This window comes from Anser anser, assembly GCF_964211835.1.
Source record: "Anser anser genome assembly, chromosome: 2".
NCBI lineage: Eukaryota > Metazoa > Chordata > Aves > Anseriformes > Anatidae > Anser > Anser anser.
The window spans coordinates 11,885,687-11,911,754 of record NC_139721.1 but is presented as its reverse complement, the minus strand read 5'-3'; the positions used below and the strand labels follow the sequence as shown (position 1 = coordinate 11,911,754).

Here is a 26,068-nt window from a genome sequence, read left to right as displayed (position 1 = left end):
CATCACAGAATGGCTGAGGTTGGGAGGCACCTCTGGAGATCATCAAGTCCAGCCTCCCCACTCAGGCAGGGTCCCCTGGCAAACATTACCCAGGACTGCATCCAAACGTGTCTGGTAAGTATCTCTGGGGAAGGAGACTCCTCAAACGCTCTGGGCAACCTGCTCCAGTGCTCTGTCACCCTCATGGTGAAGAAGTTTTTCCTCATGTTCAGACAGAGCCTCCTGTGCTGCAGTGTGTGCCTGCTGCCTCTAACCCTACTGCTGGGCACCAGTGAGGAGAGTCTGGCCCCATACTTTTGACACCCTTCACATTTTATACACGCTGATCAGATTGCCCCTGAGCCTTCTCTTCTCCAGGCTGACCAGGCCCAGCTCCCTCATCCTCCCCCCACATGAGGAATGTTCACCCCTTTGCTGACTGCCAAGCCAGTGATGGCTGCTGGAATACAGCTCCTTGGTGCTGGGGTGTGAGCGTGTGATGGCCAGGCTGAAAAGGCTCGGAAAGAGAACAGCTCTCGGATAGCACATCGGGTCAGTACTGGGTACCTTGAGACGGGATCGTGTCCTCTGAACAGCACGGAGTTGTTGTCTGGGTGCTGTAACCACTGGAGCACTGCAAGGAATCACGGCTGCTCCTCTGGGTGTCAAGCTGCAGACCTCTTGTCAGAGCGAGCGCCAGCTCCTCGCAGGACTCCATCTCCTCACCCTGCTGGTTACGCACAGAAAGGAGACACGTTACTTGGTCGGTCTTCACCAGCTCTTAGCTGTCCCTTCTCCCAAGCAGAGCTTGTCACCAATACAATATATCCAACAGGATAGTGTCCAACCATTCACTTGGGCTTAGAAACAGGTGCTTCTTGGGATGCCACTGCTCTACAAACATAAATGCTCTACAAATAGCCCATTGTCTTACTCTCTCATGCCCATGCAACTTCCACTGACCACATCACCACCACACCAGTCCCGCTTGTTGGACAAACACGTGCCAAGACAAAGCACGTCAATGGATGCTGGCAGGAGCTACCACACCATTCTTTTCCCCTGCACCAAATAGCACGTTCAAAATTAGAGCTTCACCCTCGTGGCAGTCGACACCGTCATGCTCCGAGGTCTCTGGGCCTCCTCGGGTGGCGCAGGCGGTCCGCTCTGCGCTCCTCCGTTCAGATCGGGCTCGCGTTTCTCCTTGCGGCGCTGCAAAGTGTTCACCATCGGCTGATCGTACGGGCCTGGCTTGGCCCAGTCCTAAGGAAACGTGCTCGTTAGGGACAGCTTTCATTAGTGATTGTACTTTAAACACAAGTATAACTGTGCAAAAGGACAATTTTAATGTGATAGACTATACATCAAACTTGACGTGCCTTTCTGAGTAAGACCATAAATTAATTAATTTTGAGGGTATTAAAAATCTTCACTCATAAAACCCATCTCCTTTATTAAAGGGAATCTAATCTTCCTATTCTACCTACGAATTATGGAAGAATTATATTCTTCATAGAATATTCTTCTATGAAGATATTTAACATTTTAACATTATAGTTTCCTCTAAATAAGATTCCACGGTGTTAAAGCCTACATTTTCAGAAATTCAGATGCAAAAGTCACTGGCACACAACATAAACATATGGTGTAAAATACACATAGATGTCCAATCAGCAATGCTAGCTGTACGCAAGTTCTGATATTGTGTGTTCTTACGCAGGATAATAGTTCTGAAAAATTAGGCTTAAACAGATTTTTATTTTATTTTTTACACATCAGACATTACTCTGGGTGATCTCTTGGTTTACTTACTAGCTGAATTTCAGTTCAGAGTCACGATCTGTCCTGACGGATGGCTAACTTCGCTCTGAGTTACTGGTGCTATATTTGAAACGGGAATTCCTCAGGCCACGAGGACCATCCTCACTCAGGGCTCTATTAAGCACAGTCCCGAGAGTGCCCAGAGCCCACACGCCGTACCCGGCGAGCAGGGCTCAGCAGTGACCCGTGCTGGGACGCGGCATCACTGCTGAGCAGCAGCTCCCCAGGTGCCAGCTGCTGAAGGGCCCAGCCCTAGCACAAGGTGTGCTTTAAACCTAAAACCAGAAGCAGCAGCTTGCGGGGCAGACCTGGCCACACAGCCAGCAGCGGCCGCAGCTGGCTACTGAGCAGCCTCCCCACAGCCTTCTGATCAAACGATTAATGACGGGCTAAGACCACTCTCTAGATTTTTACTGACACGTCTCAGTCAAAGGCACGGGAAGCACAAGCCAGCTGTAGTGACAGAAGGCCCCTGTGCAGACACAGGTTATTTCATTTTATGAGCCCTTGTGCAACTCTGCTTTGCCTCAACAGCTGTGTCTTCGCTCTAAGTGCTCGGCTGTAAAATCTATTGGCAAAGTGCTTCTAGCACAGCCACAGCCAGTGGACCTGGAGCCCCAAGATCACTGTGGTCACCCTGTGCCTGTGCCTCAGTCTCCAATCACTGGAGAGAGAGATTCAGGGGTCTGTAACAAGGCACCTCGATTTACATATACGAGGAGGTCCCAGAGTGCATATGCAGTATCACGTAACCCTCCACAGGCACCTAAGACCTGTGCAGCGACTATCAGCTGCAAAACAGCTTCAGGGCACCGGACAGGAGACCTTCTCCTTGGCTCCGGGGGCAGAGCCTCCCCAGGGAACTGCCTGGCAGGGGTGAGAGTCACGGCCCTGGCAGAGCAGAGACGTTTTGGTGCAGAGGAAGACCCTTGCAGATCCAGCTGGAGCAACTGAAAGAAGTTGATGCACGCTGGCAACATCTTACCGTCTCACCTGAGACACAAAACAAGCTGTAGTAGCACTTTCAGTCTGAAGTAAGCAACTTCTTAAACCCCTCCAGCCGGATGTACAAGGGCATGCCCACCTGTGGTCAGGGTGGGAGCAAAGGACAGCAGCTGCAGTGAGAGCATGGCATTGTTCGATGAGTGATTTCTCTAGGCAAGCTGCACGCCAAGCCTGCTCTTCCCCGCTCAAGTGAGAGCTCTGAGGATGCTCAACCAGCTCTCTTCTCGCTGAATAGAGCCCAGAGTGCCTTCACCATGTCACTTTTGTTCCAGAACTAAACTACTCCTTCTCACCTAGGTGCTATCAGCTTTAATATCTTTTACTGAAACGTCAGAATTAGACGAGGTCATTCAGAAATCTTCACTACTGGATTTTAGCTGGATTATCACCATGCAGTGCCCGGTCAGAGCAATATTCAACAGAGCAAATCAACACGTAATTACACGGATTGAAAGCAGCAACAACCACCGTGCGCACGCTTGGCATGAGGAGGTGAGGACTGCCACAACAAAAGGAACACAAACCTTCCAGCTAGGGATCTTAGATGATGGTAACATGCCTGGCCCAATGGTGTAATAATGAACGTAGTCTGGAAGGAGGGCTGAGGGAGCCCGAGTCCACGCGCGGGAGACAGGCGGGAAATGAGGGAAAGGACCTGCACCAACTGAAGCTACGGATGGGTCACTTGATAAACTACAGTGATAAAACCCATTAGACAACTGGAAACGAAACAAATAAACAAACAAAAACAGAGAAATTAATATAAACAGAATGAATATGAAAATACACTGCGACTCTGATGCTCTAGGGAGAAAACTTCTGTATCTTAAAATAAAGAAAGAAAATCTTAGCTTTGCTGCAAATAAACAACAGAAAATTGATACAACGCTTGGTTCAGAAGTGAGATTGCTTGAAAATTGTTATTTGGTATAACAAATTTCAGACATCAATCTAGCAGTCATTGTCTCCAGGCTCAGCGGCTTTGCCTTCTGTCCATGAAAGTGGCACACTGTGAAAAGCCTTGGCAATTTATTTAGTCTGCAGACATAGAAACAAAACATTTCCAATACTGGAGGCATTGGCATCGGTGGCATTGATTCTATGTAGCCGGACAGAGAAGAAAAGCGTAAAGCCTTCGAAAATGACATGTTCTGGCTGTGTGATGATATGGAAGAAAAAAAAAAAAAAAAAAGAAAAAACCCAACAGCGAGGATTTACCAGATGAGAATGGATACTGCTCTCACTGCCTCCCCCGGTTCACAGTGTATCCCCCAGAATTTATTCCAACCATGTTCTGGCACGGTGCTTGGTTTTTCTTTTCATTTTGTTCAAAAATACACTCCAATTGCTTGGTGTGATGCATGCTATCTAACGGGAGAGAGAGAGGCCACAAACAGTAAAACCTGGCCATGATGCTCTTTGTCAGGCACCCAGCTGGGTTTAGGCACCATTCCACGGTCTCTTTGAGTACAAAAAGGTGGACAATTGAGATTTCTTAGAAAATTACTCTGTAAAATGGCCAATTTGTAGCTTCCCCCTAGCAGCAAGTTTGAAGGCAAGCGTCACTGTGGTTCATTCAAACAGATTCACTTTTAAGGGAGCGTGAAACAGTTCCTATTCTCATCTTCCCCGGGAGGAATCCTGGCTGTGTCCCATGCACATTTTTTTTTTTTGTCCAAAAGTTGCTGGGTTTGGATAACACGCTAGGAGGTTTGTATGTCTTTGAGATGAAGTTTTTCACCTTATCTGTGGAGGCCCAAGCCCCCATGGTGGAGCCTGAGCTGACTGAGGTGGGGGAACTGCACTCGCTCACTGACTGGCAGGTTTCAGAGGCTTCTGAAGAGGCAGAGCTGGACGAATTCTGCAGCGTAAAACAGCACCGCAACGCGGGGAAAGGATACACAAGCCACCAAAAAGAAAAAAAAATACAAACGAACAAACAAAAAAAGACAAAAAGCACATACACAAAGACACACACAGGAGAAAGGGAAGGATGAGAGAAGCAGAGGGTTAGGGTTTTAAAAACAATTAGAAACCGCTCAAAACCATTGCTAACGTTCAGGAAATCTACAACGAAACAAGGCAATTGCTTAGTGCGAGAACTTGCCACGCTGCTTGAGAATGAGGGAAGCGAGGGATCGACCTCAGCTCCTCATCGCAATCCCAGCGCCTCAATTCTGTTAGCTGTCTCAGAGCAAGAAGCTGAGGGGACCGACGGTCCAAGCATGCGATGCACCAAGACAACTGATTCGTACAGAAAAGCAGATCATCGGTATTTCAAAGCCATCAAGTTTAGGTTTAAAACACAGAGCAGCAAATGTCACTTACATTCACAAGTTCTCGGGTATTCTGACCTGCAACAGCACTTGTGAACAGCTCATCTGAGTTCAAATATTATGGAACAGAGAAAGAAGCGCTACTTACCAGAGCTGGAGGCTTCCAAAGGCTGTATGCATGTGCCTCTGCGGGGGGTATGCATACACCCAAAGCACGGACTCAAACCTTTCTGCCCAGCAGTCACTACGAAGGTGCATGTACTCTGCTGCGGGCATAAACGGTGGCATGTGCTTGCCAGCCACCTCCTCTGAGCAGTGGAGACAGAAAATACCAGGGACTTGGATGGAGAGGGGAGGAAAATGCAGGACACCGAACGTCCAGCTAACAGCTCAACCACCTAGCTCCTAACAAGGAACTTCTCTCCTGCTTCTCAGTGCGTGCCTTTATGTACATTCACTGCCATAAGACCCCTACAGAAGCATCCAATTCACCTACAGACAGGCCTGACTCCAAGGTGAATAACCACGTGGACCACTTTACCAACTGCAATGCTGCTGTACATCTCCCCATTGACAGCAGCATCACCCTCAGCAGGGGGCAGGTCCAACCACGGGCTTTGAAATGGTCAAGAACACTGACAGCAAAGATGTCAGGACAGTACTGAGCTCTGTTCACTGTCAGGAAATTCAATATTAGCAAGAATCATTCATCCTTTTGTAGTCCAAGACCTGTGAAGCAAGTCTGTCTAAGGATATCACCGTCATTTTATTTTAAGACAATAGAGACAATGGCTGGGATTTCCAGAAATGCCCTCTTGTACAGAAGTTTGTGTAGCAAAGCCTCAGTTTTCAAAGAATGAAATTTTGAAGAGGGAGGGAAATCTCATCTAAAATACAATTTCGCCAGTTAACCTTAGATGAGATCTTGGAGTGAGGCTGCAATAAAATTATATCAGGGTAAGAGACATAGCGGAGTCATAATTACTCACTGCTCACTATGAACTACATATAAGTAATGTATAGCTAATTGCCTACGTAAAAGGAGATGTTGATCTCCCAAGATGGGACACCTCTGTTGTAAGGATTTTGGTGAAGACTATGGGGCTGTTGAGAAGCCATTACAAGATCAGCATCCTGAAATTATTTGCAAACTGCGAATTTAAGTAAGTCCTGTAAACTCTGCAAAGGCTGTTAAAAAAACAGAGAAGAAGAAAAAAAGACAAAAAATACAGTGGATTATTCTATAGAAATAATGTACATCCCATCTTAGGCTGGCATCAGATCAGATCTGCATGTGACCTGGCAAATGTGGTTAGGGTACTTGTAAGCTTGTACTCAGAGGGCAGTATCTCGAGTTCATCTCAAGTTCATCTCGAGTTCATCTCAAAGGGTGAGAGGAACATAAGATCAGAAGAAGCTACAACAAATGATATGTAGCTCTTAAGGAGAAAAATGAAAAATAATCTGTGGGTTACAGTGATACAGTGGCTTGATGCTTTGTGTAACCTGTCACGTTCTTGATTTAAAGCAACTCCTTTTACAGGAGAAATCTCTGAAAATATGAATACTGACAAACATCAGCTGCAGGTGAATGCCATCAGACATAAATACAGTGCACTAAATGCACATAAGCCTATTTTTTCTATTCTTAAATTCATTTTTTACAATAAATCTCCAAGTTTGGCCTCTTTTAGGTTGCTCAGCAAAAGAAACTGATTGAGAACGCTCACCTTGAGAACACTCCCAATAGTGTTACACTTGGGTTAGGAAAAAATGAAGATAGGAATGTAATTTCAGAAAATGCTTTCTGAAACCTCATGTTTATTACCGAAAAGAACCACTGAAAGACCCTCTTGGGTCTGAGTACTCTGCCTATGACAGGACAGACAAAGAAGGATCCGAGTTCCAAGGACCATGTTACGGCACCTTGGTTTCTCCAGATGTCCCACTGATGACAACTGAGAATTTGGAGTTTACACTCAATAGACTATTCTTGTTTACAAGCCAGAAGCTTCAAGAGTTTCTGTCAAGAATCTATCAAGAAACAATTTTATGTTTATTAAGGTTTTATTAGCAATAGAGCGGCATGCAGCCAGTAGACGGAATATGGCCAAAAATACAACTTCTGAAGATGCAAAGATTTGTTCAATTTATGTGATGTATAGGGAAAAAGCCTAGAAATGGCAAATTTATTTTTGCAATAGTGTGACTACAAGGTGAAAGAAAGATGAAAGAAGGACTCACATCAAACTCAGCATGGCCGTTTTCAACAGGCCAAGTTAAGCAAAGGATGAATTTAGATACCCTGCAGAAAACGTCGTGGTAGTTGAAGGAAATGTAAGACGTGGTGGTAGGGAAACAGGTCTCCTTGTCTTGAGAAATTCACATGACACGGGAAGGGTGCCTCAGGTCTTGCTAAAAAAGGATTAAGACAGTGAGAAAATGATGGAGACAGAAGAATACTGAGGTCCTGAAGGAGAAGCGTAAAGAAGACGAGAGTGGCTGCAGACAAAAGGATCGGACTGCCAACGGTCTTGAATGGCTGGGAGGAGCACGGTGTGGGAAGCACAGACCGCCCTTCATTTCTTAGCAGAAAGTACGTGAGTGGCTGAAAACAGAAACTGCACAGCTACTGCTCAGGCAAAAAGGCTTCAAGTTTGAGTGCTTGTTCTAGATGCACACCCACCTGGAAACGTGTGCCCCCAGGAGCACACACACAGACAAACATAGCGCTGAGCAATTTCTACTCCACATCCCCTGGAGTGAGAAATTTGACTTTTTTTTTTTTTTTCCAGATGACTTTTGTTGATTCCTTTTTAAAATGATTGCTTAATTTGAATGTTTTTTTTCAAATTAGTTCTTTCATTTCAGCTACTTTAACCCCAGCAGGTTATTTTTTTCCACAGTTGTGATAATGGTGGTTCTGCTCAGCTCTCAACCATCTCTTCTGAGAAAAACCCTGAAGTTAACGATATCAGCACGAAGCTAAAAATGTTCTCTGCACAGTAGCAACCAGTTTGTCAGATGTACATGATATGTATGCAGCATGGTATCTGGTCTCTCGGACATTGTTCCATGGCTTGTTCTTGGATAGTGTCCTGCTGTTGGTGTGCTATGCATGAATTCCAACAAGGATATATTAAAAACAAAACAAAAAAAAACCACCAACAACAACCCCCCACTAACTGTATTTTGAGCTACTGGACAGTATGATTACAGTTTCCATCTGCTGTCCCACTAACCTACAACAGGACTGCAGTTATCTTGGATTACCTGCATCCTTTGCTATATTCTCATTTTCCATTCAAACACAGTATTGCTTTCTTAACCCCTTCCCTTCTTCATACACTAGACTGAGCTTTCTGGGCAAGATTTTCCCAGGAGATCAAATCCTAAGGAAGAGCTTGGTCCAACGTCTCTGCAGTCAGGAGAAGACACATCAGCTACTTTTCAAAAGCCTCACGACAGAGACTTAAGGTCACCTCCTCGATCTGTCTCACTTCCAGAAGCATGTCTCTACTCATCTAGTCAGGGACAAACCCTTGGGAAACTGAATTTGAAAAGTAAGTTTAGGAGAAACAAGAACCTCGTGGTAATTGATAGATGCATTTCTTTTTTTTTTTTAAAGGGTTTAATTTAGAAGCATTTCTTAATTTACACGAACAATTGAATAGTTATGACTGTATTTCCCCTATTCTAACATCAAGCTATTTCAAGCAATGCCATCTCCTCAAAAGCAGACTCCTTAGCTTCCAAATCTGTAAGTTCACATCTAGTTTCCCTCTGCTTTATTGTTTAAGGAGAAGTGATTTCCAGAATATTCTAATAAGAAAGACTTAGTCCTCTGCTGTTTGACAACACCTGAACAGTTGTGGTTTTTTTTTCCCTCTTCTTTACCTGCTTCTTTCTCCCACCTTGCTTTCACCCCCACCAAGTCTTAAGCAGCCTCTACAACCCAACTCCATGACCACTCCCCACGTTATGAAAATCACCACGTGTGTTCACTCCAAGCCCAGTGGATCCTCCTACTGTCATCCCCTTAACACAAACGTAACTACTATTACCATACCACTTCATCGCAGATACTCCCAGGCCCCAGTTTGCCTACTACACGGGGCTACGTGTAGGGTTAGCAGCACCAACCTCGTCGGGTGTTCATCCAGGACCTGCTCTGTGCTCCCTGCAGCAGGGCTGCCCAGGGCTTTACGTGGTTTCAGCACATGCCAGGGGCAATGCTGACCTCAAACCAGGCATTTAGAGAAACTACTCAGCTCCAGAAAGAGATCTGTGATGCTTTTCGCCCAACTGCACTTGCTTGATTAAGATTAAAATATTTTACAGGGCACTTTCCAAATGTACTGCTACCTGTTAGAGGCTAACACTTTTCCTCCCGGTGATCTTAACGGTAATGCTGCAGAAAATAGGTCACACTGAACCAGCCTAAGGGCAGAGCCTGGTTTTATAATTGCTCTTTTTCCTGTCTTCTACGCAGTGTGAAAACTGTGAAGACTACTCATCAACTGTAGTCCGAAAAGCAGTCTTCATTTTGCCAGTCATCTCTCCTCTGGTACAGTCTGTATCTTGTTTAAATCTCTACTTATTTCTTCTTCAAAATTTTACCCCCATCTGTGATTTTGAATAAGGTCAGTTTAATTTTCAGTGACACTTCATTGTCGAAAATGCAGGCGAGAGCATAAAAACTTCACGTTGCTCATACAGTGTAATTCCCATAATTTGGGAATATTATGCAGATCCTCTCCACTTTCTTTTAAAATCCATTATTAAAAGAAAATCGGCTTTGCTGCCTTAAAAACTACTGCTGCTAGCAGATGCCAGAGCATGTAGCCAGCAAACATCATCCAAGTGTCCACCTGCGCAAGATACATAGCTTTTAATTTCCTTTGTTGATTCGGGAGCTTGCTTTTCTGCTTTCTCAGTGTCACTGCTGCAAACAATGACATCAGTGTTTTAGAAACAGTCAGCAGCCACTGCTCCTCCCTCCCACCGCCCAGCCTCAAAAGCACAACGCCGAAAGGAAGACCCGTCGGTCGGTTCGGTTAGAGACACACAACATGAAATAACGCTGTAAATTGAACAGCTTCTCGGTAAGCTCACGATCACGGTTATCCGTCAGCACGACACACACATATTTTACTTAGTGCTGAACATACAAAGCGAGACACTTAAGCAAAGATGAAGCGGCCAGGCAATGATCTGTTACCTTTTCCTCTGCGCAAAGGTATACAGAACTGGAGACATACAGAGCACATACCTATTTGTTATACCAACACACTACACTTGTCAAGTCAACGCCACACTGCTGCAGCCTTCTACAGCTCATGAATAGCTCCAAGTGATGCTTGGATCGGTTTGCAACTTTATGGATAGTTTCTAAAATGAAGTGAAAGTATGTGAACTTAGCTGGTGTAGGTCAGCGTGACTCCACCGACTTTCAGGATGTTCTGCCAGCTGACACCGGCCTAAGTTCTCTCCCCTGTTTAAGAGGGGAACTTGCAAAGAGAGGTGTTGGGTTTTTTCCATGGTAGGGGCAATTGCAAAGTTACATCCTCATCTGCAAACATAGCACCATCACGTAGATTACCGCCCTTTTATGCAGGTGCAGTGGTTACTATGAAAACCAAAGATGATGCTAGAATGTATAACCAATGTACGTATCTTAAAAGTCAGCATCCTTACCTTGTTACTATTCCAGTTTACTTTATTATTGCTCATTTATTTTTTTCACTTAGGTTAGCCATAGCCAATCTAAATAAAACATTCATTTTATTAGTGTGCACAAAGTTCTTCAGGTTGTCATCTATAAAGATAACGCTGATGTGTCCAGACTGGGGACAGTGTAGAAGATGTACTCGTTTGACAACAAAGCATTTCTATTAAAATGAAAGAGGTAAACAGATTTAAAAAAATACTGAGCTTCCCTCGAGAATATGCTCCAAACTTAAATGAACCAGTGCTGTTTTCAATGATACCCTAAAAATTTCACTGTGAGAGCTACTTACTAAATGTTCTGCAGGCAGTAAAGATCTGTGCACTGTCCAAGGTGGTCTAAGAGTAGCTTAAGTGTGCAGGTGGCACTTGGTGACAGCTAATACTGAAATTGTCAGCTGCTTGCTGTCTGTGGGGATTAAATTCATTATTGGCTACATGACCATCCACTCCCCGTTACATGAAAAGGAGTACAACTACGTTTATTACACTAAAGGAAAATCTGCTCATATTTCTTAAGAGTTCCATAAAGAATTAAAAACACCTCTTGTTTTGATGCAGAAACCTTATTTCTGCAAGGTGCTCAATTGGAAGTCAAGAAGAGCAAGCCTATCCACAGAAAGGGATGTCATCAAAAATGGCAAAACCGATCTCATATGATGTTGTTAATGGCATTCTGAGCATTCCTGGCCTTTTGTAGGGGTCCATCTGGTGGGACCCCAGTATCCCTGTTATGAAAGCCACCAGTATCAATACCAAGGCTGTCAGAAGGCCGTTCTGGCAGTGATTTTTGTCCATTAAACAATAAACAGCCATCTGATATTATCAACTTGCAATCTCTGTAGTATATTAACTGGTAACTGCAGTGGGTAAAGTGAATAGTCACTCCTTCTAGCAGGGTGGGATTTCTTACTCTTTTCTCCTCTGTACCCATCTGAAAGTTAGGCATCTAGGTTCCCTCCAGGGCCAGAGCAAAAATCAAAGTCCCTGAGAGCAACTAATCCCTCTCTTCAGTGCTAACTGCAAAAGCAACACAGATCACTCCAACCAGAGGCCCAACTTTTAGATGGATGAAGTGCAGCGAGATAAACCTTACCCTCAGCACTAAATCTGACTCCAAGGTACCCCAAAATCACACCACAGGCTTTTGTGAAAGGTGAGCCAAGTTAGAGAGTCCAGCTCACACTCAGGTTTTTGTTCTCATGCTTGCACGTACCTGGTTAGGTGCTTCTGGTGGCATAGGGGATGGCGATTTGGACTGGAAAGCATCCTGGGACATGAATCCAGAATCATGGGAGGACACACTGGACAGCCTCATGGGTGCCTGCTGAGGCAGATTGGAGCTGCGATAGCGATAGTGTGAACTAGGTGAGTGCGAGTGCGAGCCACTGGACCGGGAATCACTACTGTTAACGCTGTTCAGACTGCTGTGAGAGACAAAAGGAACAAAGAAAGGAAAGGGGAGAGGAAAAGACACAAGGGCGGGGTGGGGAGAGACCCATATACAGTACAATTAACATTCCACATGTCTCTAGCAACAGGCAGCATAAACCGGAAAAGAAAAAATGTTGACAAAATAAATTTAAATATATATATATATGCACATATATATCAGTAAAGAACTGTAAGCAGCTGCAGTATCCCTTGTGACCAGAGAGAAAATGGCATTTTACCTTGAATTTCACTCAAATGATCATATTCTCTAACCACTCGCAGTTCACGTTAGGTTATGGACGAAGGGATTTGTTACGTGCCCTCTCTAGCCTTTACAAAACACGTGCAAAAAATGTTTGCTGACAGCTCTCTCCTACTGCACCAAGGACCAAATTTTCAACAGGACCTCTAGCAGAAGGTCTGAAGGCATCATGGTTCATCTAGAAGTCTGCATCTTGACATGCAGTTTGGTTCAAACAGCAGGCCAGCGTGTGAGATTTCTGAAAGCTCTACCAAAACCCCATGCTTCAAAGTGCCTAGGACAGGTTTTGCTCACATGAACACTTTCTACCAGGAAAAAAAAAAAGTGATCATACGTATATACCAGAAGTCCCACCTCTGGTTATGTAGCTTTACTTAGTATGAAAGACCACCAGGAAATTAAAATTTCAAATTAATATGCATTAAAAAAATATTTCAACCAAAGAGATTGATTATTGATGTCCAGTATCGATGGAGCAATGACATGCCAGCCACAATCTGGGAGCTGTTAAAATTTGCTGCTGAGGTGGCTAAGCAGGACTAGTAGGATGCATCTGTCTGAAGGCAGGTTCCTACTTTCACTGGCAGGAGTCCTCTGACTAGCTAACAGGATGGCTCTGAAAGGTACGTGGGCTAGGACAGCACCTCTTCTTCACAAATCTCATGTACACACAAGATGGACAAGCCAGCTTGCAGCAGAGGAAGAGGAGTTCTGCCTTTTTTTACCCATACACAACGGTGCCCATACGGGTTTTACCACATGAAATTAGGTTGATCAGGACCAGATGATCGATTTTTTTTAGCCATTTTCTTTTACAGCTTCAGGATATTGCATCTTTAAGCCTGTGCCCATTGCTCTACATATGCACATTTTCACATATATATATAAAAGTACTGAAGTTGTTTTTTTTATATATATCTGCATGCAGAGGCAAGTAGATACATAACATCATGTTCGCTTGCTCTGACATGCTAGAGGTAACTTTGCTCATACACAGGGAACCTGTAGTACATTATTCATAAAGCAAACTAAAAAATCATTTGAGAGCAACTATGAAGGTGTTAGAGCAGAATACACAGTAGGTTATTTTCCTTTTCAGTAAAAGGAAAGAGTAAATGTAGACACCAGGTACAGGGGCAACATGCTAATAAACTGTTTTATGAGAGAAAACAGTTTTTACAGAGAAAGCATAGACAGAATCCAGTGTTTCAACATATTTTAGGACAGCATTAGACAGCATTAAACAGTCAGAAAAACTCGTATCAAAAAAGCATTCCCATCTACCAGACTTATAGGGTAATTGCCAAGGATGATTTTTCCTTTTCAAACAGTTTAACTTACTGATTAGTAACAGCTACTTAGAATAATCTAGAAAGTCATCATATGAAAAACAGAAAAGGAAATTATGAACGAACAATCTCAGAGCTTAGATCAGTACAGTCTGCTCTTTGATCTGAAATGGATTCAAGAGAACTAAATCAAAAGCATCGTCAAGTTGTCTTGAGTTCAAAAGTTGTTCAGTCATGCCCATCCTTTTTAGTATTCCCAGTCACACACTCACATGGATAAAGACCATGGGGGATTGAGTTCCTTAAGAGCTGTTATTTAAGATTTAAATATGTAAACAAATCCATATCACAGTCTGAACTCCCTTTGCCCACATACAGGTTAAAATTAAACATTACCAGTCTACTTACCTGCAAACACTAGATTTTCTGGACATGGTGGTACTGGGAGAGGATGGAGGAGTCTGATAAGACCAGCTGTAATCAGAACCTTTCAAATCTAAAATTACCTGATGAAAGACAATCGATAGCATCAGGGACACGGAATTTTTTTTCTCCTGTTAGCAGAAACCATCTGCTTGTCATACAACATTTGTCTCCACTGCAAACTTTCAATACCAATTGGCTGTGCGTATTACAGAGCTCAAAGAGGAGAGGCAGCTCCATCTCCAAGTTTCCTGAAACTACCATACTTTAACACTAGGACTGATATCACAGAAGGAATGCTCATATTTGAATGGAAAAATCTTTAAAAATTAAACCGGAGGTTTATTTTATCCATACTGTAGGTTGTTGTTGTGTGTTTTTTTTTTTCTCTTAAAAACTACAGTAGCTATAGTATTTAAAAACTCACATTAGAAAAATATTGAAGGTCCAATATTTACCCACAGCAGAGCTTCCCTCCTTTATACTTCTATGTCAACGATAAGGGTTATAAGGTATAACAAGAAAACTGAGTTCACACGGAACAGCTGAAGTCAAAGGTCCTTTTTGGAGTCATTTGATGATACACATTTTCCTATGCATTTTAAGGATAGCACGGAAAAGTGTTCAAATGTTAGACTCCATCAAGATACCAAATCCCAGCAATCTTGTAACCACATACAGACAGGGATGTTTAAGTGTAGGGTGATGAGGTGACACCCATTCAAATACTCTCAACAGAAGCTGGGCATTTTCACTTATATACTTCAAAGTGTTGCAGTTACCACTTCACACTGGTCTCACCAAATAGCTTAGGAGCACTTGCCTGGTACTTCAAAATCTGTTTTTTTTTTTTAATTTCTTACATTTAAAATGACACCTTGCTGAAGTGAAGCATCTACAGAATGTAACATTAAGCCACTAAATGCTAGTAATCAATATTTCTCACAACACACAAAAAAGTTACAAGCTAAAAAAAAACAAAACATTTTCCAGGCTAACCTGTTCACTTGAAGATGGCAATTTGTGTGGATCCATGGTGAGGCTTTTCAGGTCATCTGATATGGTTTGTAAATGGGTTATTTCTCCCAGCATTGATATTTCTTCTTCCTGAAAAGACAAAAGAAAAGGGCTAATCACAGCCTTGGTTTTAAAAATCAGATCCACAACACAGTACATGACCTTTTTCTTTTTCCTGATGACCGTAGCAATGTCCAACAGAGCTGCTTTTTGTTTGTCTGTTAAGCAACCACTACTTATGAAAGAGGCTTGGAAATACTCATTTAGAGTTTTGCGACACTTTTAAGATTGCTGTGAGTTTTGAGGCCCAGAAATCCCCTTCCTCATCAATGACATAAATCTGAGCCTTCTTTTTGTCCAGAAAAAGAGTGCCATTCTTGTGGCACTTGGAATAATTTTAATTCTTCCATGTATACTCACTAATGTATCTTAAGGATTTTAACTCAAACTTAAGCAGGAGCTAAACTCATACTTCTTTCTACCTTTTGGAGACTTTGAGATAAAGGCACTGTACAGGAATAGATCGTTAATACATCCGTGATTCACTCTGGCTCAGGCTACATCAACAGCTAATTCAGACAATTCCAGCACCATAAATTACCACAGTAATCCCTTTGCTACCATGGCAGTTTTGATCAGGTCCTCACTCTGCAATTCACCTCCACCTTTTCTGGCATCACTTTCCTACTTCTCTAAAAACGGTTTTCTGTTGACACTGATGCTCTTTGTAAACAAGCATTGGGAACGTTTTCCCAGCTCACTGAAGGCCCTTCAGAAATGCCTCACGCTTGCAGAAAGCCACAAGCAATTCATCGCTGGGCTTCAAACGCCCTGAGATTAGGAAAATATACTTAAACCTTTTCAATGAACTGAAAAAGCTGTCATGTAGGAGGAAAAGAGCTGCCAGCAAACTGCATGAAAGCAGGCTGCAATCTGTCAGATAATGTCATTATATGCACAGGGGAGGTCTTGAAAAATTTATCAGTCCTAGCGCTGGAGTAGGAGTAAGGAAGGTTTATATTAAAATGTGATGATAAGAAACAAAAAGCAGTGGAAAAAAATGTGCATTAGCAATATCTTAAGTCCATATGCAGGAGGAAATCAAGCCCACTGTTTCCCCATTAGTCCTCTTTGAAGTATCCAGTGCCTTCAGATGCTGAATTACTCTAATAAATGACTACAAAAAATGCCCAATTCTCACCACTTCCTAGGCAGAGCTGCAGGTTGAACTTCGGCTAGTCTCTATGGCTCTAAAAATTCATTCCAAAGATAAAACGAGCTAATCTTTGCAGGGGCTATTGGCCACCTCTACGATCTGTGCACAGCACCGACTTGAAATGGAGAGCTCTTACTATTACAGGCCGCAGCATCGAGATGAAAGTACAGAATCGCCCGCGCTCCTCGATCAGAGCTTTTCTGACAGCTTGCTTCTCGGTTTCTTCAAGCAGCAGGTACTTATCATTGACATCTTGTAAAGCGCTATCCAACTGGGGCTGAATGTCACCCCGTCCTGTATGCAGGAAACAAACAAGAGTACGTTTTGTCATAACCGTGGATCTACACAGAGGAATACCGTATTTTCAGTCAGCACTGCTGCCAGATTGTGCTTTTGCAATTCAAGTCTCAACCAGCATTTTCCCTTCATTCAGAGTTGCAGGCATTTTTCCCCAATTGAATTAATCGTTTCAGAGCATCTTTTTCCCTTTGGCATAGAATAGAAATCCAGCTGAATACAAAGGATTCAACAAGCCAAAGACAGCATTTCACGTAAGGACTTTCTCGAAGCGTTAGCTGAAAACACCCCTCAGATCATCCTTGAAAAATCAACAGCTTACTAGGGGGGGTATGAATTACCAACCCAAGATACGTCCCTCTTCCTTCCTACTTTTGTGCTTAGCAAGGTCCTAATGACAACTCTGCAGAGTCACTAAATGAGTGAATGAATCTTCTATGTGAGATGACATTAGGGATGTGTTGCTGACCACTGGACCGCCGGATTCAAGCACTTTACACAAGCAACTGACAGAACACCTTTCTTCACTCCAAAGTCCAAACGCCAAAACCTACCAACATCTCAAACAGGCGTTAATGTCTGGTACCATCTGTATTTGTCTATGGAAGAAAATATCTGATGTGCTGCAATCAAAAAGCTTCACTGTGTTTATTATGGTCAACTCACGACACCAAAACTGTCTGTGACAGTGAGGCACCTTACTCTGCACCAAGTACTTGCTCTGCATCATGGAAAAAGTCATTCCTCTAGTAACGAAGATCTGCTGCTCAGCCATGGTATTACTGAGCCAATACTGCTGTACTTGTAAGATCTTTTAATGCAGCTTTCACCCCTAAATATTGTAAAGAACCTCTGTTGGGTAAGTTTGTCTCAAATCTCCCAGAAACAACACAAGCACATTAAGTATGCCACGTGCATTTCCATTCTGCTGTCGCTAAATACCAGGAAGATAGCATTTAAAAATGGTGGGTGAGTTGCAGCTACCCAAAATCAGTTCTAATGGACAACCACCTCTGTGCACGGAGGATTTAAAACTATGAGCACAGGGAAGAAAAAAAGTCTCTTCGTGTGTTTAGTATGGAGTGCAAATGACTCAAGGTCAGGCTTACAGAGGAACACCCTTGCCTTATCATCATATGTATTTCTTCAGACTCTAGAGTGAGGTGAAGTTGTCAGCTCCCCGACACAAATACCAGAGGGCAGAGCAGCAGGAAAGGGAGCAGGAATGGAAACAACAAGAACTATGCTGGCTTAGAGGCATTACGGACCGGATACATCCAAATCTCCTCTGTACAGAACTAGACATCGCCCAGACGGACCTGCAGATACCCATGCACAGAGCTCTGTGATGCACCCTCGAAGAGCCACGTGCGGTGTAACACCGGCACAGCCGCTCGGGTACTGGGCTGCCAGCATGAACACCCGTCTGGTCCTCTAGATCAGACCGACTGGTGCAGTGGGGTCATAAAACCTCTTTGTAAGTAAGTCACTAACAGTAAAAGGCTCTGAAGCTGCAGTTACCTACTTCCTCTCTCAAAATTAGCGTCTGCCAGAAACAATTCAGAGAAGAACTGAACGCGTCTCCAAAGGTCCTGTGCCTTCTCATCCGTCATCCTTCAGAAACAAGCCGGGCCCTTCTGTTTGAAGACTGTTGTGTACATTTCAGGCCCTTTCTCATATTCTTTTTTTGCAATCAGATGCAGTGATTAAACCGTATACTTCTCTGGAGTTGTTCTTTCATGTTCCTTATGAAACTGAGACTTGCATTACTGCTCAAAACCTTATTTTGAGAGATGCCCGAAAAATGATGACAGGTGAAATAAGCTTACTTCGTTTATACCTAGATAATGGCTCATTAGAGTGGATGGATCAAACGCAAGATGTATTGGTTGCTCACTAACCCGACACACTCATCAGGTCAGCTCTGGAGAAGTGCTGTAAGCATTGAGCTGTTCCACCAGCACTCAACGCAGTAAATCCTCCTTAAATGCATTCACCTGCACTGGTGAGAAGACACTGAGAAAGCAACCGGACTCCACTCATAAAAAATAGGTTCAATGATAGTGAATTCTGGTGATTTATTTGGACCCCACAGAGCACCACGTCTTGGACCAGAGCAACAGAGCACCCAAAACATGGGACAAAAATAAACCTCATTTATGCCTGCGCAACTCACTGAACTCAGCACAGTTATTAGGATAACGATCAAGCTAATGATCACACTGCGAAGTATCTGGTGTATTTCTTTACGTGAGTCTGGAAGGCAGCAGACGTACCATCTCCTCCCAGCTACTTTCAGGGACCTGTTTTCATGCTAGGGCTCTTAGGCACCTGCGTAGTCAGTGAAAACACGAGCTGTCTGGGGTATAATTCAGAGCAGGAAACAAGCTTGGGTGAATCATTTGGATGAGGCTCTGAAGTCAGATGTTTACATGGCATGAACATAGTTCTTTCCTCAGGTATCCTTGCAACTCATTTTTTAGGTGCAGGAAAGCTTTATTAACATCCTTTGAAAGCTCCCTAATGCAGACATCAATCTAGCAAGCCTTTTGAAATCAGGCATAACTCTTTCTACTCTCTCAATCATGAGTTGCCTCCCACAGCACTCAGGCAGCTTGGGAATTTGAAGGACGAGATCTCTGCCCAATTGAACCAGTTTCCTTTGCTAAGCAGCTTAGATCATAGCCCCTCGGCAGCCCTGCTACACCTGGAGGACACCAAGGATGTGAGGGCCAGCAGCCCTCTGCTCCTCACCTACCCTGGGTCTCCATTAGTCTGGATCTATCCCAGAAGGGATCACAGACCGCTGGAGAGCAATGCAGTTTTTCCCCCTTTGCATTAGGGAAAGGAAGGTCATGGCTACAATATCCCTGACAACCTATGGCACTATTTTTGCCTGTGGACATGAAGCACACTTTCATATGAACATCATCAATCCATTATTCTCTCCCGCCCACGTTCTCTGGGCTTTAGGTTACCCATTTGGAACCATTTCCAAACCAATACAATTAGCATTATGCCAGAAAACAGCTCCAGAACAGGCTCATCATTCACAGCTGGAAAGGTGCACCTGAAAGAAGGCACCAGCTGGAAACAGGTTTGAACGACCCACCAAAAGCAAACAGCATTAGAAATCGTCAAAAGTGTCAAATGTAGTCACGGGTCTCTGATCTGGAGTCAGCTAGAAATGAGCGTGACGGCAGGACGGCTCTGCGGAGCACACCCAGTTGCACGTGGAAGAACAAGCCAACAGCCTGAAAAGGGAGGAGAAATTCAGATCCACCCTCTCGAATTGGAGCTCTGGTGTTGCAGAGGGGACCAGAAATGCAGGACCAGAAGTTGTGGACTGACTCCCACCCTGCCAGGAAGGAAAGCACCATGCTCTGATAGCACAGGGACCTGCTGCTTGACACGAGCAATTAACAGCTACCAAACTGCAGAGCTGAACTGCTTCTCATCGTTATTAACACAAATTCACTACCCCAAGGGCAGTCTGAATACGTTACCTTCAGGACAGATGCTTCACATCATTAACACGATGTGCAAGAGCTGTAAAGGGCCAACGCGCTTTCAAAGTTCAGTTTTAGTGGTCTGTGAGAACCACTGCTAAAAGCCTCATGTAGCTTCTTGAATAACCCTTGTTTGAAAAGAACTTTAGTAACACATGTTTGGGAGAAGAAAAACAGGCAAATCTAATTTTCAACTCAATTTCATGCCTATATTTTATAAGACAACTTAAACTAGCAAAGCTGTCAGTAGCAGCAAAGGAGAACAGTCATTTTTAAATGCTCTCAGTGCAAATCTTGAGTGTTAAAGTTAATGCTGCTACTGATGAAGTAGGCAGTGCAGCAAATATTGATGAAATTATCATTTTCCACATTCTCACTTAAAGACTGCTCCCTCAAACATCTTCCAGGTGTCTGCACAGAACTTGAATATCCAATATGGATGCTTTGCAGAGTGACAGAATTTACGCTGTCAGAAAACCCTGAGTGCACCTCTGCCAGAACAGGCTCCCAGTCATTCGTTCCCAAATCCTAAGAGCCCACTTGCTTCACCTGCCAGGATGAACAACCCCTGCAAGCCCTGCACTGTAAAGGCCACATGTAAGCTCACACGGATCTAGGATTCTGCAACTGTTACAGAGAGGTGGAAAACCTCACTGCTGCGGTGAGCTCCAGAGCCCTTCAGCAACCAAACCTGAGTCCTTAACGGAGGTTGCTGGAGTTCCCAACGAGCTCCTAACGTCCACAAGTTCTAAGCTGTCCCTTAAAAGAAAAGTTCCAAAGGAGAATCGCAGGCTGCATTACAAACCAGGAAAAACACAACGTGTGGTTTCAAAGAAGGGTGCAAGCAGCAGGTGCCAGTGCCAGGCTCCAGAAGCCCAGCAGAGGCGCCTCGGTTAGGAGCCCTGAGCTAATCAATCCAGGCTTCTCCTAAACAGCCACACCGCTACGCCTGCAAGAGGAGGTGTGATTTTATCTCCCAAACCCAGAAACCCCACGTTGCATTCGCAAGAGGATCTCAAGGCAACCACTTTACATTTGCAAGGCAACAGCTGAAACAAGGCTCCAGTTCAAACGGATTCGAGACGTGATCAGGCAGCAGGAGAGGAAACAACTGGGATGCTGATTCCGCCCCTTCCCCAGCATGGATTTTTATGTGATTTCTTATCTATCGGTTAAGAAAGGTGCATGCGATTTTCAGAATAAAAGGGGATTTGGATCACAGGCTTACGAAAAAAAACAACAGTAAGGACTTGAAGCTCTAGACTTTAAAAGTCATATTAACAATAAGATATTCAATTAGTTGAGCATCACCTTGATGACGTGTCTCTTCCATTTAACTTCTCTCACGACTATGGTATGATTTATCAGTCCATGTTAATCCCTTTCTAAAATAAACCAGAGGTTTATCTACAGTGATTTTCTTCTTTTACAGCGTTCCAATTAAATGCCAAAAGAAGACACCAATCATAAGAAGGTTTGGTCATTAAGATTAGGCAATATTTTAGTTTCATTAGAAATTAAAGTCTAGGCAGTTAGTGGAGACCAGACACCATAAAGAGGCCACAGCAAGGGCTACAATAAACCAGCCACCAGGGTTACAGCATGGCACAGACTTACCCAGAGCCTCAGCTGTCAGGCAGGTGCGCATGATGAGAAATTGCAGGACACAAAATTGACACAGAAAGGAAAATAAAAAAAGTCAAACTGGTATTCCAGCACTCCTAGAGTTCAGACATTATCATCAGCTCCAAGACAAGAGAGTGAGCAGTTTCAGCTAGGCTATTTTGACCTCTTCCGTTGCTGATAAAGAGAAAGGCATTAGCTTTGCTTCTGGATGAGCTGTTGTAAATTAAACTCCCGGTTATTTATCACACAGTCTTATTTTAAGAGATTTAAATCAGTTTAGGATCCTGGTGTAGCTTGCAGATTCTTAGGCGAGAACAGGGTAACCGGTGTTTCAGCAAAAGGGCACAACACGGACAAGTGTCAGATGCTGGTCGAGCCGATGGAGTGGAACAGGGCACAAACCCTCACACGGGACAGGGAACTCAGCACCTTGCAAAACTCCGGGCGGGTGCTGTATTCGTAACCACAGCGCTTTTTGATGTTCTCTGCAGCAATTACATTAATAGATTGGTCATTAAATGGAAAACTAATTGCTGATGCAATGTGGAAGAACATCAAAAAGATTAACCGTGATATGATTTTAATTAAAAAACTATATATATATATATATATATAGTTTTGCAATAAACCTGGCTTGCTGTCAAAAAGAGGGGAACTGTCATGTGGCATTCAAAACTCAAGGAATGAAAATAAATAGTCAAAGAAAGATCTCTGGTCACGGTTCTGCAACATATCCAACATGTCTTCATTGAATTTTTATTAAGTGGAGCTTGCATTATAAGATGGAGGAGAGGAGGGGGAACAAACAGAAAAAACCCTCAGGCACTACAGCCTCATCCACACAGGGTTGTGTTTTTTTTTTCCCCACAACAGATAAGGATGATTTGCTGATTAGTTTCTCTCTTTCTGAGCAGTGTCATACTGACCCCACAGTGAGTCCTGGCCATTCTCCTGGTGCTCACTGCGGTCACCGTGCCCCAGTTGATTTGTTGGGAGAAATAAGGACATCTCGTGGTGGGGACAGGGGCTGGCCTGGGGTCCTCCCCCCCCAGACAGAGCACGCCCAAGTGTTGAAGAGTGCAAAGTACTCGAATGGGAAAGTCAGCATTTGCTTTAAGAACCGAGGTGTCCCTGAGTTATAATTACACTGAAGAGCTTCATGGTTTTTAGTTAAGAGTCACGGGGTTTGTGCAATCATCCTCGAGAACAGGTAACAGTATTACAGTTTCGAAGACCAGAGTGTTACCCAAAAACTGCTGCAAAGACTGTAAAAACCGCCAACATGTCATCTTTGCTAATGGGGAGGAAGGAGAAGAGAAAGCACTTTTGACCGTATTACATTAAGTTAATAATCATCTACTCCCTCAACCTCATTAAAAGTCTGGTAAGAGTACTTTTGAAAACCGGTAAATAACTCAAAAGTACAGGTTGGTGGTTTGGATACTCAACACTGATGGGGCAAGAGGTTAACAGTGTACTGACTGGTGGTGGCACTCTGCCGAAACTGCTACAAATCACTCAGAAACAAAACTCCGTTTTTACATTAACACATGCCATATTAACCTTGGTATTTTATTGAGAACGTTTCACGTAACTCCTTTTCACAAATCCTCTTGGATTTAAACATTTTCCTCAAAGCTTGTGGGCCAGTGCCACGTGAAGAACCTGAAAACGAAACCTACCGGAGAAGTCAGGGGCAGAAGTGAAACCTGTCCAGGTGATCATCAGTGTCCGAGGTGAAAGAAACACAGAGAAGAAAGCCCACGTGCACTCCAGATTTCACACGTGCACTCCGTTATATTTTAAGTTAATCATTTGAGCTGGACACTTTTTTATAAGAAAAAAGGAACTAGAAATCGTGCATTTTGTTAACCTCCCGAATTAGTTACATGCAGAGCCACGGCTGCTCTCTCTGCTCTGAACTCAATACAGCCTCCGCGGCTTCCAGCAGCCATGGATCCACTCAGGAGGCCTCGACTCAGCAGAAACCTAAACGTGGAAGTTATTGCACGTACATACATAATTGGTCTGCTGACTCAGGTTAGCTGGGCTGACTTCTGCTGTCCAATGTTTGTCTGAAAACAAAGGGCAATTTAAGAAACGCCTGCTGTTCCACACGCTGTGTGGACCCCCTTTGCTCGGACAAGAGCTAAGTTTCAACGCTGGGTGGGGAAGATGCCCTGCGGCCTCATCCCCCTGGGAAGCAGGGTGTAAAGGAAAGGATGCAGCCACCAGGACACCCCCAGGGACTGCGCGGACCTGGGAGCTGCACCAGGAGGCTGTTTAGACTGCCCATGCTTTTATTTTTCCTTATAGTCAAAGACAAGAAAAAGAATGAAAATCAATCCTGTGAGGTCTTTCAAAATGCAAGCCCTTCATTTACACGCAGGTTTGTCGTTTTACCAAAACTTCCCCAAAGGACCCCCATGCCTTTTTTTGTTTTGTTTGGGAAGCTTGGTGTTTCCCCCCTCGCTGCAAGCTCTGGAAACACCTTTATTGCAATTAACACACCGACTCTGCAAACGTAATTTCTAATAAATGATCTTAAACACCAGGCCTGAACTTCCCAGTTGGTCGCATGGAACCAGAACATGCACAAGGCAGAGAGCAGGCAAACCCAAAGGCATTCAGCCCCCCAGAGCCAAGGTGGGGTGCCCAACCCGCAGGACAAGCCACGTCCTCTCTCCCAAACCTCCTCGAGATGCAGGCGAGGAGCACGGAGCTGCTACAACATGCAGCAGTCAGCTACGAGAGGCAGGCTCCGCAGCCTGGTGTGGCAGGGAGAGGACGCTGCTGCCAGGATGCGAATGGGAAAAGTGTGGGGTTATATTTCAGTTCCTAGATCTGAAGCTGCCCGGAGCAGAAGGGAACCGCTTTCCCACCCAGTCAGAGCAGAGAAAGCTGGAAGGACATTTTTAGCAGCATGCACGGTGTTTAAGCAAATTCAGAATTCGGCAAACTTCTCACTTGCCCACGGATGATCATGAGGTTAATTCAAAAATACTCTTACAAGTGCTAGGAAGGGAATTAATTTGTTATTTTCGAGTTCCCATAGGTGAGTCAGTAACTTTACAAAAAAATGAAAGGGACAGGTCCTGCTTGGGGAAGGCCAGAACAAAAAAAAGCGAGTCTGAGCTGCAGGGAAGCAGTTGCAGTCGTGTCCTCAGCCTGAGAGCTTTCCTGCCCATAGCTGAAACCTCAATTGTGACCTAGAATGAATTCACTTCCACAGCTTTATCATTCTATAAATAAACCCCTTCTGGATTATGTTTTTGCCTGGGTGTCAATAGGAACAACAGACTCCACAACGCAGCACGCTGAACGGATCTGCCAAGGGGGGACACACGGAGGTCTGCAGAACAACACCTGACACCGCACTCAGACCAATACTGCACTCCTTCAAGGTACGGACCAAAAAGGCAAAGAGGGGAAAAGGTACTTAACTGTTATTTTTTTTAAATTTAGTTGCTGTAGATTAGCCTGTCAGGAGGCTGGGAGAACTTCTTCCTCCTGCCCAGCCGTGTCAGGCGCCCATGGGGCTGGCAGGTTTGGGTGTTTGTTCTCACACCCACCTGAACCTTTACACCTCGCTGCTTCTCTCCTCCGAGGGGCCGTGCGAACAGGCATGTACAACCCTCAGCTCCCCAGGACTACCGCTGCTCCTCCTTGTTCTTGCAGAGGCCACTTGGGAGCCTTCGTTGCTTCCACCTTCTCCGTCCGCTTCCCTCTGCGACCAGCTCTAACCCTGCCTCACTTTGTGCTCCGGACCCAAACACCACACGTGGGACAGTGACTCCAAGGGACACAGCACAGAAATACGGCAGGTTCACTGACAACGCCAAAAGCATCTCATTGCATAGCGAAATTAAGCAAGAGAATGACATTAAAAAAAGAAAAAAGATACTTCAATCATAGCAGAGCTGTTATAAAAGTGATAGCAAAATGAGGGCTGTTTCACTCCCTGCTCAAAAATGTTTAATCCTGAAGGAGGACAAGGCACTTGTGAGCTGACCTCCTCTTCCCTAGACATGGCACACATTTCGGGAGGAAGACAGGAACCCAGAAAACGCTGTTTCCTCCTCCAAGAGTGCAGACAGACTTACTCTACTCAGAAGTAGGCTAAAAAGGGGATCGAGCTAGGTTCTGGTCCTTACTGGGTTGTACTGGTTTGTCCGTACTGGTCTGAA

At 44.2% G+C, this 26,068-nt stretch overlaps 1 protein-coding gene across 24 annotated transcripts in view; it reads right to left on the bottom strand.

The window, feature by feature from the left end:
* The window catches only part of MTSS1 (MTSS I-BAR domain containing 1), a 125,294-nt gene that overhangs the window by 4,124 nt on the left and 95,102 nt on the right, over window positions 1-26,068 (bottom strand). For 4 of the 24 annotated variants that reach the window (XM_083822529.1, XM_083822527.1, XM_083822545.1 and 1 more), the window contains 8 exons: window positions 16,586-16,743; window positions 15,216-15,323; window positions 14,202-14,299; window positions 12,025-12,235; window positions 4,547-4,666; window positions 3,330-3,524; window positions 1,078-1,242; window positions 547-709 (listed from right to left, as the gene is read on the bottom strand). In XM_083822529.1, the coding sequence (XP_083678655.1) occupies window positions 547-709; window positions 1,078-1,242; window positions 3,330-3,524; window positions 4,547-4,666; window positions 12,025-12,235; window positions 14,202-14,299; window positions 15,216-15,323; window positions 16,586-16,743 (1,218 nt within the window). The remainder of the gene's footprint in view (window positions 1-546; window positions 710-1,077; window positions 1,243-3,329; window positions 3,525-4,546; window positions 4,667-12,024; window positions 12,236-14,201; window positions 14,300-15,215; window positions 15,324-16,585; window positions 16,744-26,068) is intronic. The other 20 variants (XM_083822536.1, XM_083822539.1, XM_083822548.1 and 17 more) reach the window with 11 other exon arrangements.